This window comes from Leishmania martiniquensis, chromosome 30 (genome assembly GCF_017916325.1).
Source record: "Leishmania martiniquensis isolate LSCM1 chromosome 30, whole genome shotgun sequence".
In the NCBI taxonomy this organism is placed as follows: Eukaryota; Euglenozoa; class Kinetoplastea; order Trypanosomatida; family Trypanosomatidae; genus Leishmania; species Leishmania martiniquensis.
The window spans coordinates 886,712-906,775 of NC_090165.1; the positions used below are offsets into that span (position 1 = coordinate 886,712).

General features: G+C 58.3%; 5 protein-coding genes across 5 annotated transcripts; all 5 read right to left on the reverse strand.

The window, feature by feature from the left end:
• Window positions 1–2,680: 2,680 nt before the first annotated feature.
• Window positions 2,681–3,520, reverse strand: LSCM1_03858 (uncharacterized protein; the record flags this gene model as incomplete). Its single annotated transcript, XM_067321391.1, has 1 exon — window positions 2,681–3,520. One exon carries the CDS (start codon window positions 3,518–3,520, stop codon window positions 2,681–2,683), a length of 840 nt encoding a protein of 279 aa, XP_067176759.1.
• A 793-nt stretch (window positions 3,521–4,313) lies between these two features.
• On the reverse strand, window positions 4,314–5,594 carry LSCM1_03859 (uncharacterized protein; the record flags this gene model as incomplete). The annotated part of the gene is made up of 1 exon (XM_067321392.1): window positions 4,314–5,594. The coding sequence occupies one exon, from the start codon at window positions 5,592–5,594 to the stop codon at window positions 4,314–4,316; it is 1,281 nt and encodes a 426-aa protein (XP_067176760.1).
• A 1,002-nt stretch (window positions 5,595–6,596) lies between these two features.
• Window positions 6,597–7,439, reverse strand: LSCM1_03860 (uncharacterized protein; the record flags this gene model as incomplete). The annotated part of the gene is made up of 1 exon (XM_067321393.1): window positions 6,597–7,439. The coding sequence occupies one exon, from the start codon at window positions 7,437–7,439 to the stop codon at window positions 6,597–6,599; it is 843 nt and encodes a 280-aa protein (XP_067176761.1).
• Window positions 7,440–8,625: 1,186 nt separating this feature from the next.
• Window positions 8,626–12,288, reverse strand: LSCM1_03861 (uncharacterized protein; the record flags this gene model as incomplete). Its single annotated transcript, XM_067321394.1, has 1 exon — window positions 8,626–12,288. The coding sequence occupies one exon, from the start codon at window positions 12,286–12,288 to the stop codon at window positions 8,626–8,628; it is 3,663 nt and encodes a 1,220-aa protein (XP_067176762.1).
• A 4,604-nt stretch (window positions 12,289–16,892) lies between these two features.
• On the reverse strand, window positions 16,893–19,595 carry LSCM1_03862 (uncharacterized protein; the record flags this gene model as incomplete). Its single annotated transcript, XM_067321395.1, has 1 exon — window positions 16,893–19,595. One exon carries the CDS (start codon window positions 19,593–19,595, stop codon window positions 16,893–16,895), a length of 2,703 nt encoding a protein of 900 aa, XP_067176763.1.
• Between the last annotated feature and the right edge of the window lie 469 nt (window positions 19,596–20,064).

Consider the following 20,064-nt stretch of genomic DNA (forward strand, 5'->3'; position numbering starts at 1 on the left):
CCGCCGCCGCCACAACGCTAAAAAAATAATATATATATATATATATGAAATAGCGCGCAGGGGAAATCAACGGTGACGAATCGAATACGAAGAGAAGAAAAAAATGTTCGGAGAACGGTGCGCAGAAACACTGGCGTTTGTGCGAAGGCAGCGTGTCACAGTCTAATGCAAAAAAGGTAGCAAAGAGTAGCCAGTAAACAAACACACTCACTCAAGAGAGAGAGGACTGAGGTACATAAGAGGATGCCACGACTTCTCCCCCCCCCCCGCATCACAGATACACAGGTACACGTCCTTAAGACACTCGCAGCGACTACAACCTCCTCTGAGGGCTTCAGAAGGGCTAGGACTCTGCCAGTGACAGTGGTGCGCTCGCTTGGAAAAAAGTGACGAGAGCGACGCTGCCGGTGTGTGTGTATATGTGCTCGTGCGCCTCGGCTCAAATCGCGAGCACACACAGACGGTATCGCAAAAAAAGGGGGAGGCGTAACGCAAAAGGGAGAGACGATATACGCAGCTCCGGGTCAGCAAGTCCAGGACTCAATGTGATGCCGTCCTCCAATGAGGCCTGCATGGGGTAGTGAATGAGAACGGTGCGATAAGGGCGTGTTTCGCCGCACCAGGTGAGACCGAAGACCAGCCATGGAATATCAGAGAGGAGGGGGAAGCGAGGAGGAGGGGGGTGTGCGCAAGAGAGGCAGCCATGGCCGAAAGGAAAGAGCGGAAGCCAACTCGCGGCGCAGGTCCTGCAAGATAAAAGGGCGCGTCCGAGGCAAGAGGTCGGCTACTGGGCGAGGAATCCGTCGAGCCATGGCGCTGCGGACTGCCGCGGCACACGGAGCTGGATCTTTGAATTTCAGCAGCACTAGGTGTAAGATTTGGGTGCACATTGGCACCTTTTCTCGCTCATTCCTTACTACACACCACAAATGCAACTGCAGCGGCACCTCCCCATTGTATCGCATGCTGAGCGAGGTGCGGCGGTCCACGTGCGTGCTTGCCAAATGATGTTGCGCAACCGTGCTAGTTGCCCCCAACCTGGATGGTGAGACTCTCGCATGACTCTTCACGGGTCCATCCTTGTTTTAGAGGGCGTGGAGGGTGAGGCGAAGGGGGGGGGAGGGAGGGGGGCATCTGTTCCTTCGAGGGAGCAATCAACATCGCTTCCTCACGTTGCGGGGACTCTCTTCCCCTTTCGCTTGGCATATTTGGTGTGTTGCCCAAACGTACAGAGGAGCAAAAGAGGTAAAGACACACACAAGCACACACACGCACGCATGTGCGTCGCGCAACTCCTTTGTTTTCTCGATCGACTGCGTTCTTTGCGTGGTACGCTCGTGACGGTATCGACTTCGGCACCGCTGACCGCCCATGACCCCCCTCCCCTCCCCTCCCCTCCTCTCCTCTCCCAACTCACATTCAAGAGCTCAGCCAACCCCAGTCTCGCCATATACTGCGGCCTTCCTCGTGCTCGGCGACATGACGCATGTGCGCAAGTTCTCGCACGCACGCACGCACCTCTTCACCTAGTGCGATCTGAATAGACGCCGAGGAAAATAAGAAAGGCGCACATGAAGCATTCCAAGCGCTCTTCGCGCGCGTGGGAAAAGGGGGTTGAGTGCGAAGGTGAGAGAGGGCCAACACGCGAGGGCGAAAAGGAAGAGAAGAGGGCAGATGAGCGAGTGCGGCCGAGGGAGCAAATGAGAGCACAACGACAAAGATAAGAGAGAGACGACCAAAAGGATGAACAGGCGCCCATTGGCACAAGTGAGGGCAGGGGGAGAGGGGGGGGCGGGGCTAACGAGGAAATGAGCTATTTTTTTCCTGGGCGATTGTGTGTGTGTGTGGGGGGGGGGTCGTGTTGCCGATGGTCTGATCATGTGACGGGCAGAAGGGAGCAACGCCTATCGATATCTGCACCTCCAATGCGAGTACATAGCTCTGGGAAGGGCGAGAACGGGGGGGAAGAGTAGGAGGCGCCGACTTCCGCTCCGTTCCCTTCGTGTCTGCAACCCGTACAAAAATACGGCACACGACAACGCATGTTTCGATTCGCGTGAGGCGCTACAGCCATGGTGACCGCAGCAGCATGCAACAGAAGCACATCGCCTTCATCTCAGACGCAAGCGCAGCCTCATCTTACGCGTACGCCTACACGGAAAAGCATAGTGAAAGCAGAAAAGCAGAGACACACTTGCGAGTAAGCAACGCGGAAACAAGGAGAACGCAGAGCGGGGCGAACACGACAACGAAGATAAGAGGCGCGCCTGCGAACACGCATGCGAAGTCACACAAACAATTAGACAGGGCTGGCAAAGAGAGAGAGAGGCAGGGAAGAAAAAGAAAGAGAGCAGAAGACGAGCAGATCAGCGAAGGCAACAAACCCCCTCATTTTGCGTAGGCGAGGGAGGGAGGAGAGGGAGAACAAAACCGTGTAGACTCAACACGCTTACATTCGCCCCCCCACACACACACCTCCCTGACCCTTTCGCATCATACGCGTATGAGGGCTGATGCAGCAGGGAACCTGACAGTGAAATGCATAATCGACTGCAGTGGGGTACAGCGACCACATTCGCGCACAGCAATCCGCGAGCCCTTCACCTGTGTCCACATTTTCCGCGCTCGTTTGTTCTGTTCACCTCTTCCGCTGCCCCAATGAGCGCACGCTTTTTCCCCCTCAGTCCAAGTCATAATCGCCCTTCTCTGCGCTTCTACTGTGATCTCGCGGCGGCGTGTCAGCTCCCTCTGACGCCATTGCCGTAGAGGAGCTCGTGGTGTTCGTGGATGTTATGTGGATAAGGTCGTCCCACGGAAACGGCCACGTGTGCCGCGCCAGGTACGATGTCGCCATGCCCTCCAGAACAGTCACCACCATCGCTGCTAAAGCCTCTGAGCTTTGCTCAGGAATCATCACGGAAAACGTTGACATGTATGCGCGCAAAAACAGCTGTGCCAGCAGCACACCGAGTATCCGCTTGGTGCGGCACCGCACTGGTCCGACAAGGCGCCGGCGTGCGATCAGCTTGCCCAGTGTCATGAGCACCGAAGGCGCCTGCCAGGTAAAGAAGTCAAAGTTCCATTCGTCGTCTGTGCCGGCGAAGGCGTAAAGGGCGTAGCTGGCATATGTGCCAGGGTTGAAGCGATCGAGCAGCGCCAACACATCCGACCAGCGCGTGAACATGTAGTCCAGCAGAAATCGCGGTGTTGTAGAGGCGGCTAAATAGCGGACGGGCATGATGAGCACCGACACGCCCACCTCGGCGCCCATGGAGAGGACATAGCGCATGGCCTCCCGCTCCGAAACGCTCATGGCGCCCTGGTCGCCAAACACCTTCTCCGCGACAAAGCCCTGGGTGCCGTAGTACACGGTAGAGTGAAGACAAAGTCGAAGAAGCGCGCCGTAGGTAAGCCGCACGGTTTCAAAATTAGAGTTCATTTTTGGCAAATAATGCGTGCTGGAGGTTCCTGCCTCCGCTTGGCGGAAGCCGCCCATTATCAGGGAAGGACCCGGCTGCATGCTGGGAGAGGGAAGAGGAAGTGTGTGTGTGTGGTAGTGGGGGGGGGCTTGCAACGTCCCTGTTGAGAGTCGTCACTCGTAATGTATGCTGATGGGTGGGGGGGACGAGGAGGATGGGAGAGGCGAAAAGAACGCCAGTGCCTGGCGAGCTGGAGTGCGCGCGTCGTTGTATGGGTGGCGAGCAGAAGGGCCTCAAGGTCCGTATCAAGGATTGGATTTCTGCTTTCTACTACTACCCGGGCAGCCGCTGCAGAAAGGCAAAGAGAGGTAAAGGAGGGAGAGAGGCGCGGGGGGTTGGACAGTGAGTGAGAGAGAGAGTGGAGACGAAAGCACGCGCTGAGGTGCGCCTTCTTTCAGTGGCGCAAGACGAGAGACGACCTGTTTCTATGCAGGCGAGGTTTCTGTGACACCAGCGACTAAAATATGGCGTGCCACACTGCTTTCTTCGCATTTGTGGTGGAGAGGGACGGTGGAGGAGGCGGCTTCGCCCCGTTGGTGCTGCCGCCCAGGATGGTCCCACCCCTCCTGCGCGGCACCGAGGAAGAGACGAGGTCGTAGATGTCCATGTGTATGTGTGTAGGTCGAAATTCCCACATGGCTGTGAAGAGCTCCCGCCCGAACGGTAAAAGGGAAGAGTGTGTGCCGTGTTGTTTCCTTCCATCGGTTAAAGCGTCTTGCGGATGGGGTGGTTAGCGGTGGCTGTCGTGTTGGCCAGTCCCTCCAACGTTTCGGTGGACGGAGCCGCAAGAAACTCATAGGGCGCACTGGGTAATTGTGTAGAGTACCCGCTTGCCTACGAAGTTGCTGCCAGGGGCATCACCAGTTCACGGGGAAGGTGCAGGGACGGCGAGACCACCAAAAACGGCTTGGGTAGCTCCCCACCACATGGGGCGAGGAAGCTGACAAAGTGCTTACCGACCTCTAGAAGAGCGACAAGACCCGCGATGTTGGCCTCTGCGGCAGATGCAGCCGTGTCGGCCCAGACGACAGCCGCGAGACAGAGGTCCGGCACCTCTCTCCAGCTCAGGGGCTCAAACGTTTCCGCGTGAAGGAGCACCAAATCCGTCATTCGGGCCACGCCACGCACCGGCATCAGAGAGGTGCGCGCAGTACCAAAAAAGTAACGTTCCAACTGAGCGCGCCGGCGCTGCTCCGCAGCGGCAGCGCTGGGTGACACCAGGCCTGCCAACTTCGGCACACGCACGAAGTGTACGGTGCGACCCAAGACAGCGTTGCACAGAAACGTTTCCAACTCTCTGTCTGCACCGGTTATGACGACGTGCGTCACCGCGAAAACGGAGAGGATGTCGCTCAGCACGTCGTGCTCAAGACTGGTTGACGGGGACAAGGCGTGGATCAGAAAGCCACCCGCCTCGAACTGGGGCTTGGCGAAACCGAGCGACGTGGCCGCTTGCGCCGCACACACGCACAGATCCAAATAGCGCTTTCGCGTCGCACTCGTCACAGAGGCCGTGCCGTGGAAGAATGAGAGCGGCATCATCGCATCAAAGTCCTCTGCCGCGGTCACCGGCTCTTCCACAAAGACTGTCGACACCGTCCCTGGACAACCCACCATGGGCATCGTCACGTCCACATCCACATAGCAAACGCCGTACGGGCTACCGTGGCGAACCGCGAGGTTGAGCAGCGATCGAGACACCACCTCCCGCTCCCACTGGTTCGCGCCCACAACAAGCGCTCGAGGACCTTGCCATATATCCTTCGATTCCTCGGAGCTGGACAGGCCTTTTTTGCTGCGTTCGTCAATGGCCAGCATCGCGTCCACACGCGCCGTGTCCAGCAGCGCATGAATCTCATCGAGGGCACCGCTCACCGGGGTCTGCACGGCCGTCGCGGCCCCTTCGATTTGCACAACGGCGTCCCCGAGGGCCTCCAGCACGATGCAAGCCTCCGGTGGAAAGAAGTAGCGCAGGTTTCGAGTTAGGGCGCTGCGAAACAGCTCCACTTTCCCACTGAGAAGCACAATGGCACCGCCTTGCTGCTCCGCAGTCCACTGTATCGTGACAGCCTCCTGACTGAGATGAAGCGACGTTTGCGTCTTGGGCGGCTGCATGGTTGGTCAAGAGAAGCCACAGACACTGCGGGAAGAAGAGCTCGTGGATAGGTGGCCAGGAGCGGGCGACTACGCAAGTCGGCGCGGGTGCAGCCGGATTCAGTTTCCGCCGAAGCTCGCAAGAACCGAGGCGAAAAGCAAAAGCAAAGGCACCGAGGATTCTGCTAAAGGAAAAAAAAGCGCAGCCGCCTCTTCCACGGTGACTTCACGTCCACGATATCTTCGAGACCCAGGAACGTATATAAATACAAGCGGGTGGTGCGGGTGTGGGGCGCTGCGCAACGAGCTTGAAAGCGACTGCAGTATCTGTCAGTGAAAACAACGTGCTGCAGCGCTATGGAGTCTTCTCGCGTCTTGTACTGCGTGAGAGAATGAGAATGATCCGGTGAGAATCAAAGCGAAAAAAAAGAGAGATGAGAGACATCATGAAGTAGTGCGATGGAGGTCGGCAGTGCCTCGCACTGAGGGAAAGAGAGAGACAGAGACAAAGAAGGACGCGCGCGCCCAGGAGCTGAAGGAGCCTGTCCCCTGCTGCACGGGTAGGCGCACGCTTGTGTCCTTGTGGGGTGCGCGCGGGCGTGAGAATAAGCGGGAAGCATGCGCGAGGCTGCCCAGGCTATGCCATCTCGAGCAGCTGAAACTTTCACAGACAGTCGCAAAGGGCAGTATGCAATAGGTCCCGCGCCATCCTATTGAGCCTCATCATCCGCCTCCTTTGTCACCGTCCATGACGGCGCCCTTCCCTTTGAGTATGGGGTGGCTGTCTTGCTAACCCCCCCCCGGTGGACGCACGAGGTGGTGATGGGGTCGTCATCTTCTACTTTCCCCCCTTCTATTTGCCATCGCGAGCGCAACGCCTTCGTCACGCAGGAGCTGCGGAAGCACCGCAGTCCGGCGCACATGGGAGGTGAGGGAATGCAGTTAGGCGCGTGGAGAGTTCAGAGGAGCCCCAATGCGCAGACGCAAAGGCGCATGTGATGAGAACGACTCGCACAGCTTCCACTAGGAGAAGAGCTTCAAGGAGCCCGTGATGGGCTCGAGCACATCGGACGGGGCTGGACCTAGCGCGACGCAAACGGCGTCAGTGGAATTTGCCAGCCTGTCGATCTGTGCACCTTCGGCAGCAGCTCTTTCCAAGCGCCGTAACTGGGCCATAGGCAGTCCGCGCTCCTGCGCCGCGGCAACGATGAGCTCCATTTTTTCCTTATCAGGGCACCGTAGCGTAATTTTGCCGCAGCCAACGCGGTTCCACCACAGGTACCAGCGGCGCCAGCAATGATGATGCTGCGACTCCACTGAACACAACGACGCTGACGCTGAGGCACTCGACACTGGACTCAGGCTTGGCTGCTTCTGGATGAGCTCGACCAACTGGATGCCGGCCGAGGCTACGAGAACAACCATTTCCTGTGTTGTAAGCTTCGGCTGCACCCCGCTGCGCACGACAAAGACCATCTTTAGCCGAAGTGCCTCCATCTGCTCGTACTCGTAGTCAGCATCGACCCTGCTGCTGTCCTCGTCGGAGGTACCAGTGGTTGTCGACTCCCAACTCCCCTTGTCGGCGGCTGTGGGGCCAGCTGCATGTGCTCGATCGGCGGCCGCAGCAGTAGCAGATGTCCTGCGCAGCTCCTCGAGCGACTTGGCGGCTCGATCTCGCCTCGACAAAGCCGACGTTGCTGCCGCCTCCTTCGGTGCCGCACGACTGCTCGTCCGCCACTGCAAAAGGGCTGTACACAAAAGCGCTAGTGCGCACCCCAGCAATGCGCCCGCCAGGCACGCTGGCGCCCACGCGGTCTCATCCAGCACAGAATCAGTGATGATAGTGGTAGTTGTGGCGGAGAGCATCGGAAGGTTCTGCGATGCGTTTCGATTGCATGTGTGAAAAGGGTGCGCCAGCAGGGTTAGCGGCAACGGTGCCAGCCTAAAACGCAGAGGCCTCACTAGCAGCAGCGTGCGCAGTAGCTGAAGACGAAAACGCACAGTGGAGTTGCTGCGAGCACGACGACTATCAGAGCTGCATCGATTCTCTCTCTCTGTTTCCTCAGCAGCTCCGCCACACGAGAGACTAACACTCCAGCGTCACTGATGTTGCCGGCAGAGCGCGCATCAGACTGCGGAAAAGGGAGAGGAAAGCACATTGGGTGAATGACGGAATAGACACCCCTCAAGAAGAGGAAAGAGGAAGGGTGCACGATGATGTCAGCATCAGTGTGGCGTGCACTTGGCTTCGCGAAGATTTTAGAGCGACATCAAATGGCTCGACACGTCAAAGGCATTCAACTCAACACGCGACGCGCTTTGGCGGATCGCGACCACTGAGATGCGCTTGACTCCGCGTCGGCGCGCTCCTGATGCAGCTCTTCGCCGATGAGAGCCTGCAGACTCCGGCAACTCTGCTTAGAGCGCTCACTGCTGCGCCCGAGACGAGGAAGTGGGGCCTCTACACATGCAGCACTTTTCAAAAGAGATGAGGAAGAGGGAGTGCTTGTGTGTGGGGGAGGAGGGAGAGAGCAAAGAGGCGAGACGACACCCACACACAGTCACACACCCACACACACACAAACAAGAGGCCGAATTGCCCTAATCGCCTGCCTCACGTCGTTTCCTCCAGCACAGTTGTGTATTCCCCAATTTCTCAGCACTCTAACGAAGTTGCTGTCGCTCGAGGTCGGCACGATAGCGGCCGCAGAGCGTTTATGGTTTGGTTCACGTTGCTAGCGTTTTTTGGGGGGAGGGAGCGGGGTTGAAAGTGTACAGATGCGCCTTCTGGTTGCCCTCCTCACCGCTCCACGGAAGGCAGCGAAAAGAGGACGAAGAGGGGCTCTTGACCTGACGCTGGTGTGCGCCGACACGGTTCTTTCCTTCGCTGCTGTACGCCCTCGACATTCGCCGCGATACGGGGATAACAACACAGGGAGAGAAGGATAGAGGCACGCTGGAGCTCCGCAAGGCAGTCAAAAGATGCACTGCTGATGAAGAGCATACGTCATTGCTACGCTGGCGCTTTCGTTGCGGTCAGAAGCTGCCCACATCACTTCGTGCAGCTGCGGTGCCTTCTCAGAAGGATCCCGGGCGACATCTCGTGCACAGGGCGCAGCGTGCCCAGCGTGGGCGGTTCAGAGCGCAGCGCTGTCACGTGCGTCACATTCTTCCTTTCCAGCTGTTTTGCCCCTTCACGCGCTGTCGTCGGACGAGCGCCAGGCGACGCACGTGCCTCGCCGGTGTCCCTGCCGCGCGGCGTGCGGTTCTCAGCCGCGTGCATATTGTTTTCATTGACAGGATTCACGCGAGCGCCTTGGCGCACAGCTACCGTGTGGGCAGCGCCAGCGGAAACAGTCGGTGGCGGTGGTGGCGCACGCGGTGAGGTCAGGCTCTGCTTGCTCAGGGAAGTCGGTGCTACACTAATGCTCTGAGTTCCACGGGCGCTCGTATGCCCAGCCAAGCGCTTTGGCCAGACCGTCTGCAACGCCAGTGTCTGCATTCGCTTACAATTCACAGAAGTAAAGACCTTCGTTGACTTCGCGTCGGCGGCAATGCGCGGTCGCGGCTCCGTTGTGTAGAGCTCGGCCGGCGTGGCAGGTTTCGTCTGCGTTGGCGTTTGTCGTGCACTACGCACCGGTTCCCCAGTCGGCGGCGACGGCATTGCAGCAGTGGACGGTCGCCCAGGAGGTGTGATCCGATCATTGCGAGGGGAACGGAGCCCTCCCGTCGACGACACGCGGCGGTAAACCCTCGGTGACATGGGAAGGCGCAGCTGACCCGGGAGCGGACGAGCTGCGTTGAGGCATCGCAGCACCTCAGGTTCCGCACAAGTTACGCGTGGACTGGAAGAGTCGCCGGAGAAACGCGGTGAGGTGCTGGACGGTCTCATGTCGGCTTTCCGTGCGGGTTCCGGCTGTCCTGCATCATTACTCGCATGAGGCAGATTGCGCGTGTCAGACATCGTTGCCACGGCGCGCAGGGGCGCTACGGGCCCACGAGTCAGCTCCAAAGGCAGCGGCTTCGCTGAGAGTGCCGCCGTCGGCTGCTGCACCTTCGTTTGTTGTACGAACAGCTGGGTCGATGAGGATGCTGGGCCGCGGCTTCTCTGTGTGCGCGCTGAGGCCGTCGACGTTCTCGCCGAGCGCTGCTGCTGTCCGACAGCACCGGCCCCTTGATTTCGAGCGGCGATCGAGCCTTCTGCACATCGAAGTCCAGCCCCAACGGTAGAATGTCGGCTCGAGTTGCCGCCGCTCCTGGCCGTTACCGTGGCCATTACCTTTGCTCCCGCCGCCAACCAACGCGCGTTCGCAGTTGCTTTGACGGCAGCTGCGCGCACTCCCCTCGCTGCGATGCCTGCGCCCACAGGATAAGGGGCTGTCTTCGGCAAAGCCACCCCTTTGCCAGCCGCATGTGCCGCCGGGCTCCGCAGTACTACGCCCACTGACTCGCGGCTCGATTCCTGCATCCGTGTCATCGGCGTGCCAGCTGAGTCGTTCGAGATGGGTGTCTTCTCGCAGAGAGTATGGCTGACGGCACGACACCAACAGGGTGACGGCGGCGTGGGCTCTGGGCTCTCGCTCACACGGCGAGTGCTTTTCATCGCTGCGCCATTGGGCGCCGCCGCCAGACTCGGGGGGGTACAGAGGGTTACACCACTGCCGCCGTGGCTCGGACCTCCCGCAGAGCCGGAAAGCAGTGTGCTGCTTCGTCGAGTAGTCGGCCGGTGATTGTCGGCGGCCACGGTCGCCCTCGGTGAGTAGAGAAAAGAGCTGAGGGCAGCCGGGGAGGGCGTCATCGCGCGGGGCCTCTCCCATGACACCCGTGCGGCAAGGTCTCGACCGGAACTGGCGTGGGGCGGCGTGGAGAGAGAGAGTGCCTGCTGCCGCTGCTCTCGTCGACGACGCTCTGCTTCTTGATGCAGACGATGAATCTGAGCTCGCCGTCGTTGATTTTGCATTGCGAGGCTCACCACGTTCTCTAAGAGTCTCTCCCGCAGCTGGTCAGGAGACGCGGGTGATTGAGAGGCTGCCAGGGGCTGTTGCGACTGTGGAGCCGCCGTTGTCGAGCGCGAGTGCTCGCGCGGCGTTCGGGCTTCGCCATTGGGTGTTCGAGCGCTGCGTGGGGACGGAGGCTTCCGAGCGCTGTTGACTCCTCGCCCACTCGCGGATGGACGGCGGCCTTGCATGAGGTACGCGCTCGGCTTCACCTCAATCGGAGATGTCAGCGAAGGCGCGCCGTAGAACTCCTCCTCGTCCTCGGAAGGACTCGGTGAGAGGGTAGTCCTCGGGTTGCGTCCCTGCGCACACACCGGCTGAGGCCGTGGCGGCAGTGGGGCGTTCTTACGACGGTGCCGATTCACCAGAAGCTGTTCGTTGCGCAGCGCAGCTTGATGAAAGGCGATCTTGTCTTTGAGAGACATCTGCCGAGCGAGGCCAGGGGTTTCCTTCGTACTGTCGCGCTTGTCCGCCGCACTGCGTGAGCTTTCAGTGCTGTTGTTTACCAACGAGGCAGTCAATGGTGTGTTGGGCGTGGAGAGAGACGGAAAGGTTTCGACAATGGCGGTCTTCGCCTGGTCTTCAACCACGATGCCACCCTTCCCGACGGCGCAGCGAGAATGGGAAGACGGCGGCGACGCTGCGTTCGCTTGAGGCTCGAGCGTCCCCCCTGCGGCAGTGGAAGCCGAGTTCATGATATTTTCATCCGTCGTATGAAAGACTGCTGATGTGCCGTCTGCATTGCTGTCTGAGGGTCGCCTCGCACTGGTACCGTCAGTGTCCGTCATCCCTGACGGAGACGCGCCCGCATTTTCGAGCGAGGCGTTGGCGTCCGTCACTGAATTCTCGTGAGGCGGCTCGTTGGCTTTGTCGACGGATAAAAGATTTTGCCCCGTCGCGCCGTGACGGAGCAGATGAGCGCGGATGCGGTCAACTGTCTCACTCACCAGCTCCTCGACACGATTTGCCGGCATGAGGGTGCTCCCTTGCTGCGTGTCCGTCGAGATGTGCAGCTGTGCGAAAGAAGAATGCAGGATCCACTCAAGGTCAGCCACAAACGCCGCTGGGTCGAAGGAGGCGACACTGTCATCGCTGAGCAGCAGCCAATCGCTCACCACCCACCGCGATGGCTGCCGCGCCTCCGAGGCGCCATCGCGGACGATAAGCAGCTGTTTGATTGCATCAGAGCTGAGATTACCGTGCGGAGGTAGGCTGGCACTCGCGTAGCCGAAAGCCTCCACGGTGTTCAGAATCTCTAGAAAGACGCGCTCCTCCATCACCCCCCATCCGGATCGGATGATGTCACCAAGTGAGAGCCCAGAAAACGCGTCCACACTCGCCACGTAGGTGTTACCAGTAGACGGCTGCTCTTGAATGTACACGTCAATCGGCAACGCAACACACTGTGGCACCGCGCAGTGGGCGGCGGCCGTCAGAAGTGCATTGATCCGCTCCTGCTGTCGCTTGATGAGAGCGAGGTCGTTTGATGATAAGTTGCGGCCAGCACCAGTGGCAGCGGCACCGCTGGCGAGCTCCTCCGCTTCCAGGTGAAGCTTCCGACTTCGAATTTCATACGCGCCACCTGTCATCTTGTCCTCAGCGCAGAAGCGTGGGCCATTCTTGCTCTCGTCAGCCTCACTCACGCAGCTGCGTACCGTCAGGAGTGGAAACAGATCATGGTCGATACTGCTATGGGTGGCTAGCGAGCTCTTGAACATGATCGTCTCACCAGGCGATCTCTGATGCGCAGGTATGAGAGAGCTTGTGAAGGTGCTTGTTAGTTTGTGTGTGTGTATACACGTGTGTACCTGTGAAAGGGAGCGCGGAAGGAAAAGGGGGGGCTCTAAGGAGAATCGTTTGTTGCGTTGAAGGCTCTTTGGCGAAGACCATGTCAAACACAGCTCAGTAAGCGAAAAAAAGCAAAAAAAAAAAGAGATCGCGCGTGCAAACAAATACACAAAAGAGAAAACAACGGGGAGAAGAGAGATCACAATGTGCGAAAAGGTGCGACACACACACGCATGCACACCTAAGGAAGAGCACGTGAGCCAAGTCGTCCGGGGAAAAAAGAAAACGGATCCAGAGCGTCAAAGGGAAGCGGAGAACAACGGGAGGAAAGGAGGTAATAAGGGAGCAGTAATCGGCACGACAGCTACCGAGCCAACAAAGACGCCAGACGAAGAAGAGTGAGCAGCGATGGCCCCAACAGTCTCTACGAAAGGACGACAGCGAGGAAAGCGGAAGAGGGGGGTGGGGAGTGGCCGGCCACCAGCCGCCAGTGCACAACAGAGATGTCGAGCGGTGTGAAAGAGAAGAAAGGAAGGGGGAATGGATAATGACGCCGATCTTAGGCAAGCAGAGACGTGTGGGAGGGTGTTGAAATGTCAACCGAGATGCGCCGAGGTGAGAGACACGAAGATGACAGCAAAAGGCTCTGCACCGAGACACACTCCTGCTTGACTTGCGGGGACTGTGTGCGAAACAGAGGAGCCGACGAGCGGTGAGAGGAGGGGTTGAACAACAACGAAAGCGCAGCAGAACCAAAAATGCACGAGAGGGAGAAAGGAGAGAGAGAGCACGCAAGAAAAAAGTGACCAAGATTGAGGGCAGCAGTAAATGCGCGAAAGGTGGAAGAGGGAGTCGGCAAGAACAGTGGGCCCCGCGTGCCGACGCGTCACAGCGAGTTTTAGGTACTTCGGTTGTGCTACAGTGCTTCTTCTGCGGCTGCCGCAGATGGCGGCTGAAGGAAAAGGGGGAGAGAAAAGGCACTGGCAGACAAGAAGAAGTGTGAGCTGGGACAAAAACGAGCACGGCGGCCTCTCCTTCTTGCTCGCCTATCGCACACACGGAAAAAAAACAGTGGCTGTTGTAGATGTCGATGTCAAATACCCCTGCCACTTCGATAGATGAGATCAAAAAAAAAAGGGGTAGTGCACAGAGAGAGAGAAAGAAGGCGGACAAGCGATGTATGAGGAGTGAGAACGCACACACACACAAGCGGAAAACCCAGTAGGCAGCCGAAAGAAATAAAAAAGAATGCGCCTGAGCGTACCCGTCTTTGTTACTTGACTTCGTTTTCTATAACGATGCGAGAGAGAGGGGGGCAGGGGCGGAGAGAGGAAGGGGTGTGCGCACTCGGTGTGATTGAGCGACCAGAGGATACTGGGAAGAACTGTGAGAAAAAAAGGTAGGGGAGAGAGGCAATCGCCGTTTTTTCCCTTTCGTGGGTGGCTTTGATGAGCACAAAGAAAAAAGAGCGACCTCAATCACAGACACACGCGCGCCGGCAAGAGAACACAGGCCCACAGAAGAGGCAAGGAGCGGCCCTCTTTCCCCTTCTAGTCTCCAGAATGAAATATCGCGTACGGTGAGCGGAAGCGAACGTGGATACCGGGAGGCAATGTGGCGGGGCTCGTTCGTGGAGCGTAAGCGTAAACGTACATATGAGGCCTACAGCGCAAGAGACACCAGCAGGCAACAACGCAGAGAGAAAGGGGCGCCTGAAAAGGTGCGCTACAGAGCACTAGACGAGTGCGATGGTAGCAATAGCCGGGGGAAAAAAAGAACAGTACAGACGGCGACGGAAACGGCGCGGCTGCTCTGGATGAGGTGTCACTCACCCTCTCGTCGGCGTGGCGAGTACTCTCGGTGAGAAGAGGGGACAGAGTGGGGGGGAAGAAACGAGCTACCTTGAGGAGTGGAGCGGAGATGACGGATGCGTCCACTCATGGGGAAAAAAACGAGAATAATTTGTAGAGGAGGATGCGTTGAAATTTGGTGCGGCGCAGAAGAGTGAATGGCACAACGAGAAGGAAAAAAGGGGGAAGAGCGCAGCGGAGAGATTAAATAGAGGTGATTAGTGAGAAAGAGAGCGATGAGTACGAGTGTCGCGACTGCGTCCTCGTCCTCCCTCTCTCTATCTAAAGCAACAATGCGGTCAGGCAATCATTTCCGTGTCTTCTGATTGCGGCGTAGCGCCATCAACGCCCCGTCTTGATTCCTGTTAGTGGAGAGCCTTGCGCCGATCTAACCGTGTGGGGCTCTCTACACCTCGCACCACCTGCCCGCAGCGCGGCCCCCCCCCTATCTGGCCCACCACGGGTGTGGAATATTTCGGGTACGCCGCGTCGGCTGCCGGGTGGCGGCGGGCAACGTCGCCGCGTGCCCGCTCTTTTCTGTTTATTTTTTTTTCGTTTGCTTGTCTGCTTTGGTTCTCCTCATCGAGAGGGATGTGCGATTCTCGCACGACTCTTCCGTCGTTCGGCGTGTGTCCGCCTCCACCTCCTCCACACGCGATGTGAGATAGAGAAGACGGCGGAAGAAGAGGAGGGGGGAGGGGGAGAGGGGCTCCGTTGCAAAGGGGCTCGCAGAAAACAACAACAAGAGCCAAGAGAGAAACAGAAGTATGAACTGTAGCTCGGCCATGCGCTACCGGCATGCGACAAGTTACTCAACAGAGGAGGTTCCAGCTAGGAGGCTAGGTACGAAAGAGTAACTAAAAAAGGCGTAGAAGAGCGAGAGGGGAGGGGGGCGTGAGGGGGCAAGGAAGAAAACGGGCTACCAGACAAGGGAAATGAGAGCCGACGTAGACGACAAAGAGGGAGAGGGAGCCGGCCCAGGCCAGGAGAGGAGAACGCCGCGAAACGGCGCACGCGTCGCGACCACCACAGAGGAAATCAAACGCAAAAAAAAACGAAGTGGCAACATGAAAAACGAAAGAGAAGACGAACTTCACGGAGAGTCGGCTTGCTTCGTTCAGAGGCCGAAGACACACACACGCACACACACACATACGCCGAAATAAAACGAGGAAAAACGGTGCGGTGGTCAGTCTTGTAGTAGTGTACGCCAAGGGGAGAGCGAGAGAGACAGACAGCCGGAGGCTACATGGTTTCACGAATAAAAAAAGGGGGGAGGGAGGGAGGGAGGGGGAGCAGATGAGGGTCCCACGCAACATAGAACGCGCATGCGCACAGAAAAAGAAGATAGATACGAAGATCACTGCTTTCGACGCAGAACTATAACCAGGGGAAGGGGGGAGGAGGGGGTGGTAGTAATGGGAAGCTGTGTGGCAAAACATGAGGAAGCGCGCGACAAGAGACAGAGACATCCCCAAGCGAGGCCACAGTGGGGAAAGGATCCAGCAAAGAGTCGAGCGGGGGCAGCGCCGAAAAAGAAGCAAGCAAAAAAAAAACGAAAAAAAAAAACAACAACGGATTGCACAAGCCAACGCTCTCATTACACTCCACACACTCGCAAAAATGGTACCGAGAGAAAAGACACAGACGAGCACGCGCAAGCAGGAACTGGAAAGGGCGACCAATCTGAAGTAGAAAGCAGGCAGGCAAGCAAGCCCGCATAAGAGAAGCTGTGCTAACGGGGGATGCCGGATGGAAAGAGGTATACAAGGTAGGTTGATCATTCGGGAACGAGGTGAACAAGGAAGCGAAGGAGAACAAGAGAGAGAGGGGGGAGGGAACGTGTGGCGGCGGTGGAACAGGGCTATACAGAGGAGCTGGACATCATTGGATGAAAGGGAAAAAAAAGGAGAAAGAGAGACGGAAAAAAAAAACAGCCAACCAGCGAACCAGCCAACCGAGGACACACACACACACACCGACAGAGAGAGAGAGAGCGGCGAGAAAAGAGCGGAGACACCAGGAAAGTCAAAGTAGACAGGAGAAGCGAAATACACTCACACTCACTCACGCGCGCACAAAAAAAGAAAAAAGGCGAATTTCGAAGTGAATGAAGAAAACACACGACAGGAGATGAGCACGTCAAACACCGGCGAAGAAAGGGAAGGGGCTCGGTGATCATAAGCAGAGAGGGAGGGGGGACGTGAGCAGCCATTCGAGAGCCTGCAGAGACAGAAAGAGATAGAGAAGGGGGAGGAGGAGGGGGATGTGGGGCTAGACGAAGCTGAGGGGAGAGACAGAGGTGTTGCGGGCTGGAAATGCAGTACAGGCAAAGAGAGTGGCGGTACAGGGACATCTGCTTGTCACCCGCGGTTCCTCTTGTGTGGCGTGCCAAGAGACCAGAGACACGCACCATGCGCTTGCGCGGTCGAGCAGTACATGCCATCGCTTATTCGTATTTTCGCGAACCGACCTCGGTGCAACGCAGCTGCCTCCTCTGCCGTCATCCTTCCAAACAAAAATGCACGCGCTTGTCGAGAAACACGCTTCCTTCCACGCACTCCTCTTCCTCCGCCGCACCCCCCCATAGACTTGCTTTTCTTTCCACGCCTACCTTTCGGCGTCTCCGCACTCTCTCCGAACACAGGCACGCTACTTCTCCGCTCACGTTGCGAAGCACGCCTCTAAGCCACATCCGAGTCCAGCGCAATCGTCACAGGGACACAGCGAAGCTTCCGCTCTCGATTGACCGGGGCCACCGCAACTAGCTCTAGCAACGCTGGACGTGGAGCCATTCGAACCACACAATTTGCCTCGTTACTTGCCGTCGCAAAGTTGTTCGTGTCGCCGGTGGCAGTGTTAGTATGGCACGCGTGGCTGTGTGCACTGCTGCTCTGCTTCCGGTTCGGCACGGGCAAGCCATCGATCACGGCCGGCTCGAGGTGAAGGGAAGGCAGCTTACGCACCGCTGGCACCGCCTCCTCGCACGCCAGCTGGTGCCGAGAGGTCGATGTGTAGGATACCATCTTTGCCGTTTCAATGCACCCCACATAGTGAGGCAGGTAGAAGACGGTCTGATGCGCTGGGGAGCCTCCCGACGAATCCGGCGGCTGAAGCGAGTGCAAGTCAACAGGGGTAAAGTAGGCTGAGACATACGCGTAGAGCTGCGATAGGACCTCGTACGAGAAGGTAGCGCGGTCGTCGGCCTTGAAGTCTGCTGTAAGCACATCGTAAACAATCTTGAGCTCCTCCAGCTTGTTGTTTGCGATGGGCTCCGTGCAAAGCGGGTAGACGCCGAGTCGCCGCAGAGACGCCTCGACACGCACTGGCGGCGACGGCGAGGGGCAGTGCAAGTTGGCCAAGGAGCCGCCCATGTGCGCCTCTACTTCAGGCCATGTGCGCGTCTTGTCAAAGGTGCAACGTGGGGTCGCACTCTGAACATTCCGCTTGTGCGAGTCCTCGAGCCGCCGCTTTGCGGAAAGACGGCGATGGATGGTAACCACCATGAGGAAGAGACGCACTGTCATGGCGGCCATCTCCAGCGGCAGCACATTGAGCGTCACGGCACCTTTGGAGAGGATGAGCGACCGCACCTGCTCTAGCGGCACGCGATGTCTCAGCTCTAAGGGTCGGTAAAGGCTAGCGCGCTGCGTGCACTCAGTGCTACAATACTCGACGTCGTCCTCCATTTCTGTGCCCCTCGGAGAGGAGAGGGGCGGTGAGATGGCCGCGGCGGATGGTGTGCTCGCTGCCGCCGTCGTCGGTACTGCGGACGAATGGTCCGCGGTGCTACTGCCGCTGCCGCTGGGTTGCGCAGAGGCGCTGAAAACGCGGAAGCAGACTGGGCAGCGGTGTGGCGGCTCCTTTGCCACAAATACAGAATGCGTCGAAACGATTGGCGTGACTTCGGTGCATAGTACGCTCTCCGCCGCGACAGCGGCGCTCACGCGAAGTCGCTTTCGGTAATAGCAATCTAGCACCAAGTAGCAGCTCCCCTTTTCGGCCCGCAGCTGAGACTGAAGGTAGTGCATGTGGTTGCTCAACTCCCTAATACGCTCTAGCTCCAAACTGTAGGGCAGCATGATGCACGCGTGCGCGGTGGCTGCGGCGGCCTCGCTGAACTGACCTAGGCCGCAGTGCACACGTGCCAGGCTCAGATAGCCGCGCACCCAGCGTGGCTCTAGCTGCACGCACCGCTGCGCGTCGTCCAGGGCTTCGCGGTAACGCTCCAAAAAGACGAAGATGCGCGAGCGCAAGATGAAGGCGTCTACGAGTGCCGCAGCCTTTGGCGATGCGTCGCCGGAAGTAGAAAGGGTATCGCCTGCATCCGCGTCAGCGTCTGAACTCGCTGCTGGCGGCTTTGATTGAGCGTCGATGTACTCGTTGACTGAGGCCAACGCCTTCTCGAACGTGCCGCCAAAGAAGGCCTCCTGCGCCTTCTCCAGCCCCGTCCCTCGCACCTTCTCAAAGTCATACGCCGGCATCGCTTCAAAGAGGTAGTGGCCTACAAAGCCGCTGTGCCCGCTCGGCTCCAAGGGCTCGCGACACGCCGCTCGAGGACCGAGCATGCCATACGCGCCGGATCCCAGTCCGTAGGAATCGCAGTGATGTGGCACACTATCGTAAGGCTCGATGGGCTGCAACGACAGGCACGACGTGGGCAGGCACAACGTGAAGTACATGTCGGACGCCTTGCTTCGAAAACGGACGAGTGTCATGTTGCCGGTGTGCCGCACGATCTCGCCGCTCAGCCGTCCGTTGCAGACTGGAGGATACGAGGCGCTGAAGTTGCAGCTCAGCTGCGTGGCCACGTCGTCCTCGTCAACCACCCATACCGTCGCCCCCACCGGGAGTTGGTCTTGCGTCAAGCACGGCATCACCGCCTTCCGCTGCAACGATGTGAGATCGAAAATGGGGTCTGGCACGAAAAGAACGCCGTCTTCGCCAGCGTCGTCGGAAGAGCTCGCCCCGTCCTCGTCGTCGCACAGCGGCAGGCTCCCTTCCCCACCCGTGAACGTACCCCACAAGACATCTGAAGAGGAAGACGGCGAAGATGCGCTGGAGCTGCTCATTTCCTCTTCGTCCGCGTCTTTGTCTCTACTGTCCTCACCGCTGTTAAGAAAGTCATCACTGTCGCAGTCACGATTATGAGATGAGGCCGAAATCGACGAGGAGGCGATCTCAGTTGCGAAGGCGGCAGTGGCGCCACGCGTGTTTCCTAGACGCTGGAGAGCTGCACTGAACAGGTCTGCGGCAGTCGTCGATGTACCACCGCCGCTTCTACCACCCACGTCCCACACAGAGGACGAAGAGGATGAGGCTTGGGTGGACGATCCCGATGCTGCTGCTGCTGCGGCGGCGGCGCTCAGATCCTTACTGGAGTTCATGCTGGCGGCGTGCGTCTGCGTATCCAAGAAGACTGCGAGGTTTCGTGGGCGTCTGTGCAACGCGAAAGAAGCGGAGGAAAAGAAAGGCACAGTGATCAACGTAACGCGCAGTCGATCGCTGCGTCTCACAATCGTCACAAACACTCGAATGAGAAGCAGACGAATGCGTTGTCTTACGCGCACAAGACTACGAAGACAGCCAAACAAGCCCAACTCCCCCCCACACACACGCACCTGCCTCAACAGAGTTTTCGGTACACACAAGTCGCGCAGCACCACCGCGTCCTCTCATAAGTATGTCACTAATGGGATTGCACGTGAGTGGAAGAAAGAGAAAGGCAGGTTTGCGTGTGGCCTGATCACACGTGCGCTTGCGCCAGCGCCAGAGGCCCACTCTGCGCCGCAACTCACAGCGTGTAGCCCGCGAGCAGCCAAAGGGAGGAAACGAGGAATTCAACAACCTAAGTGA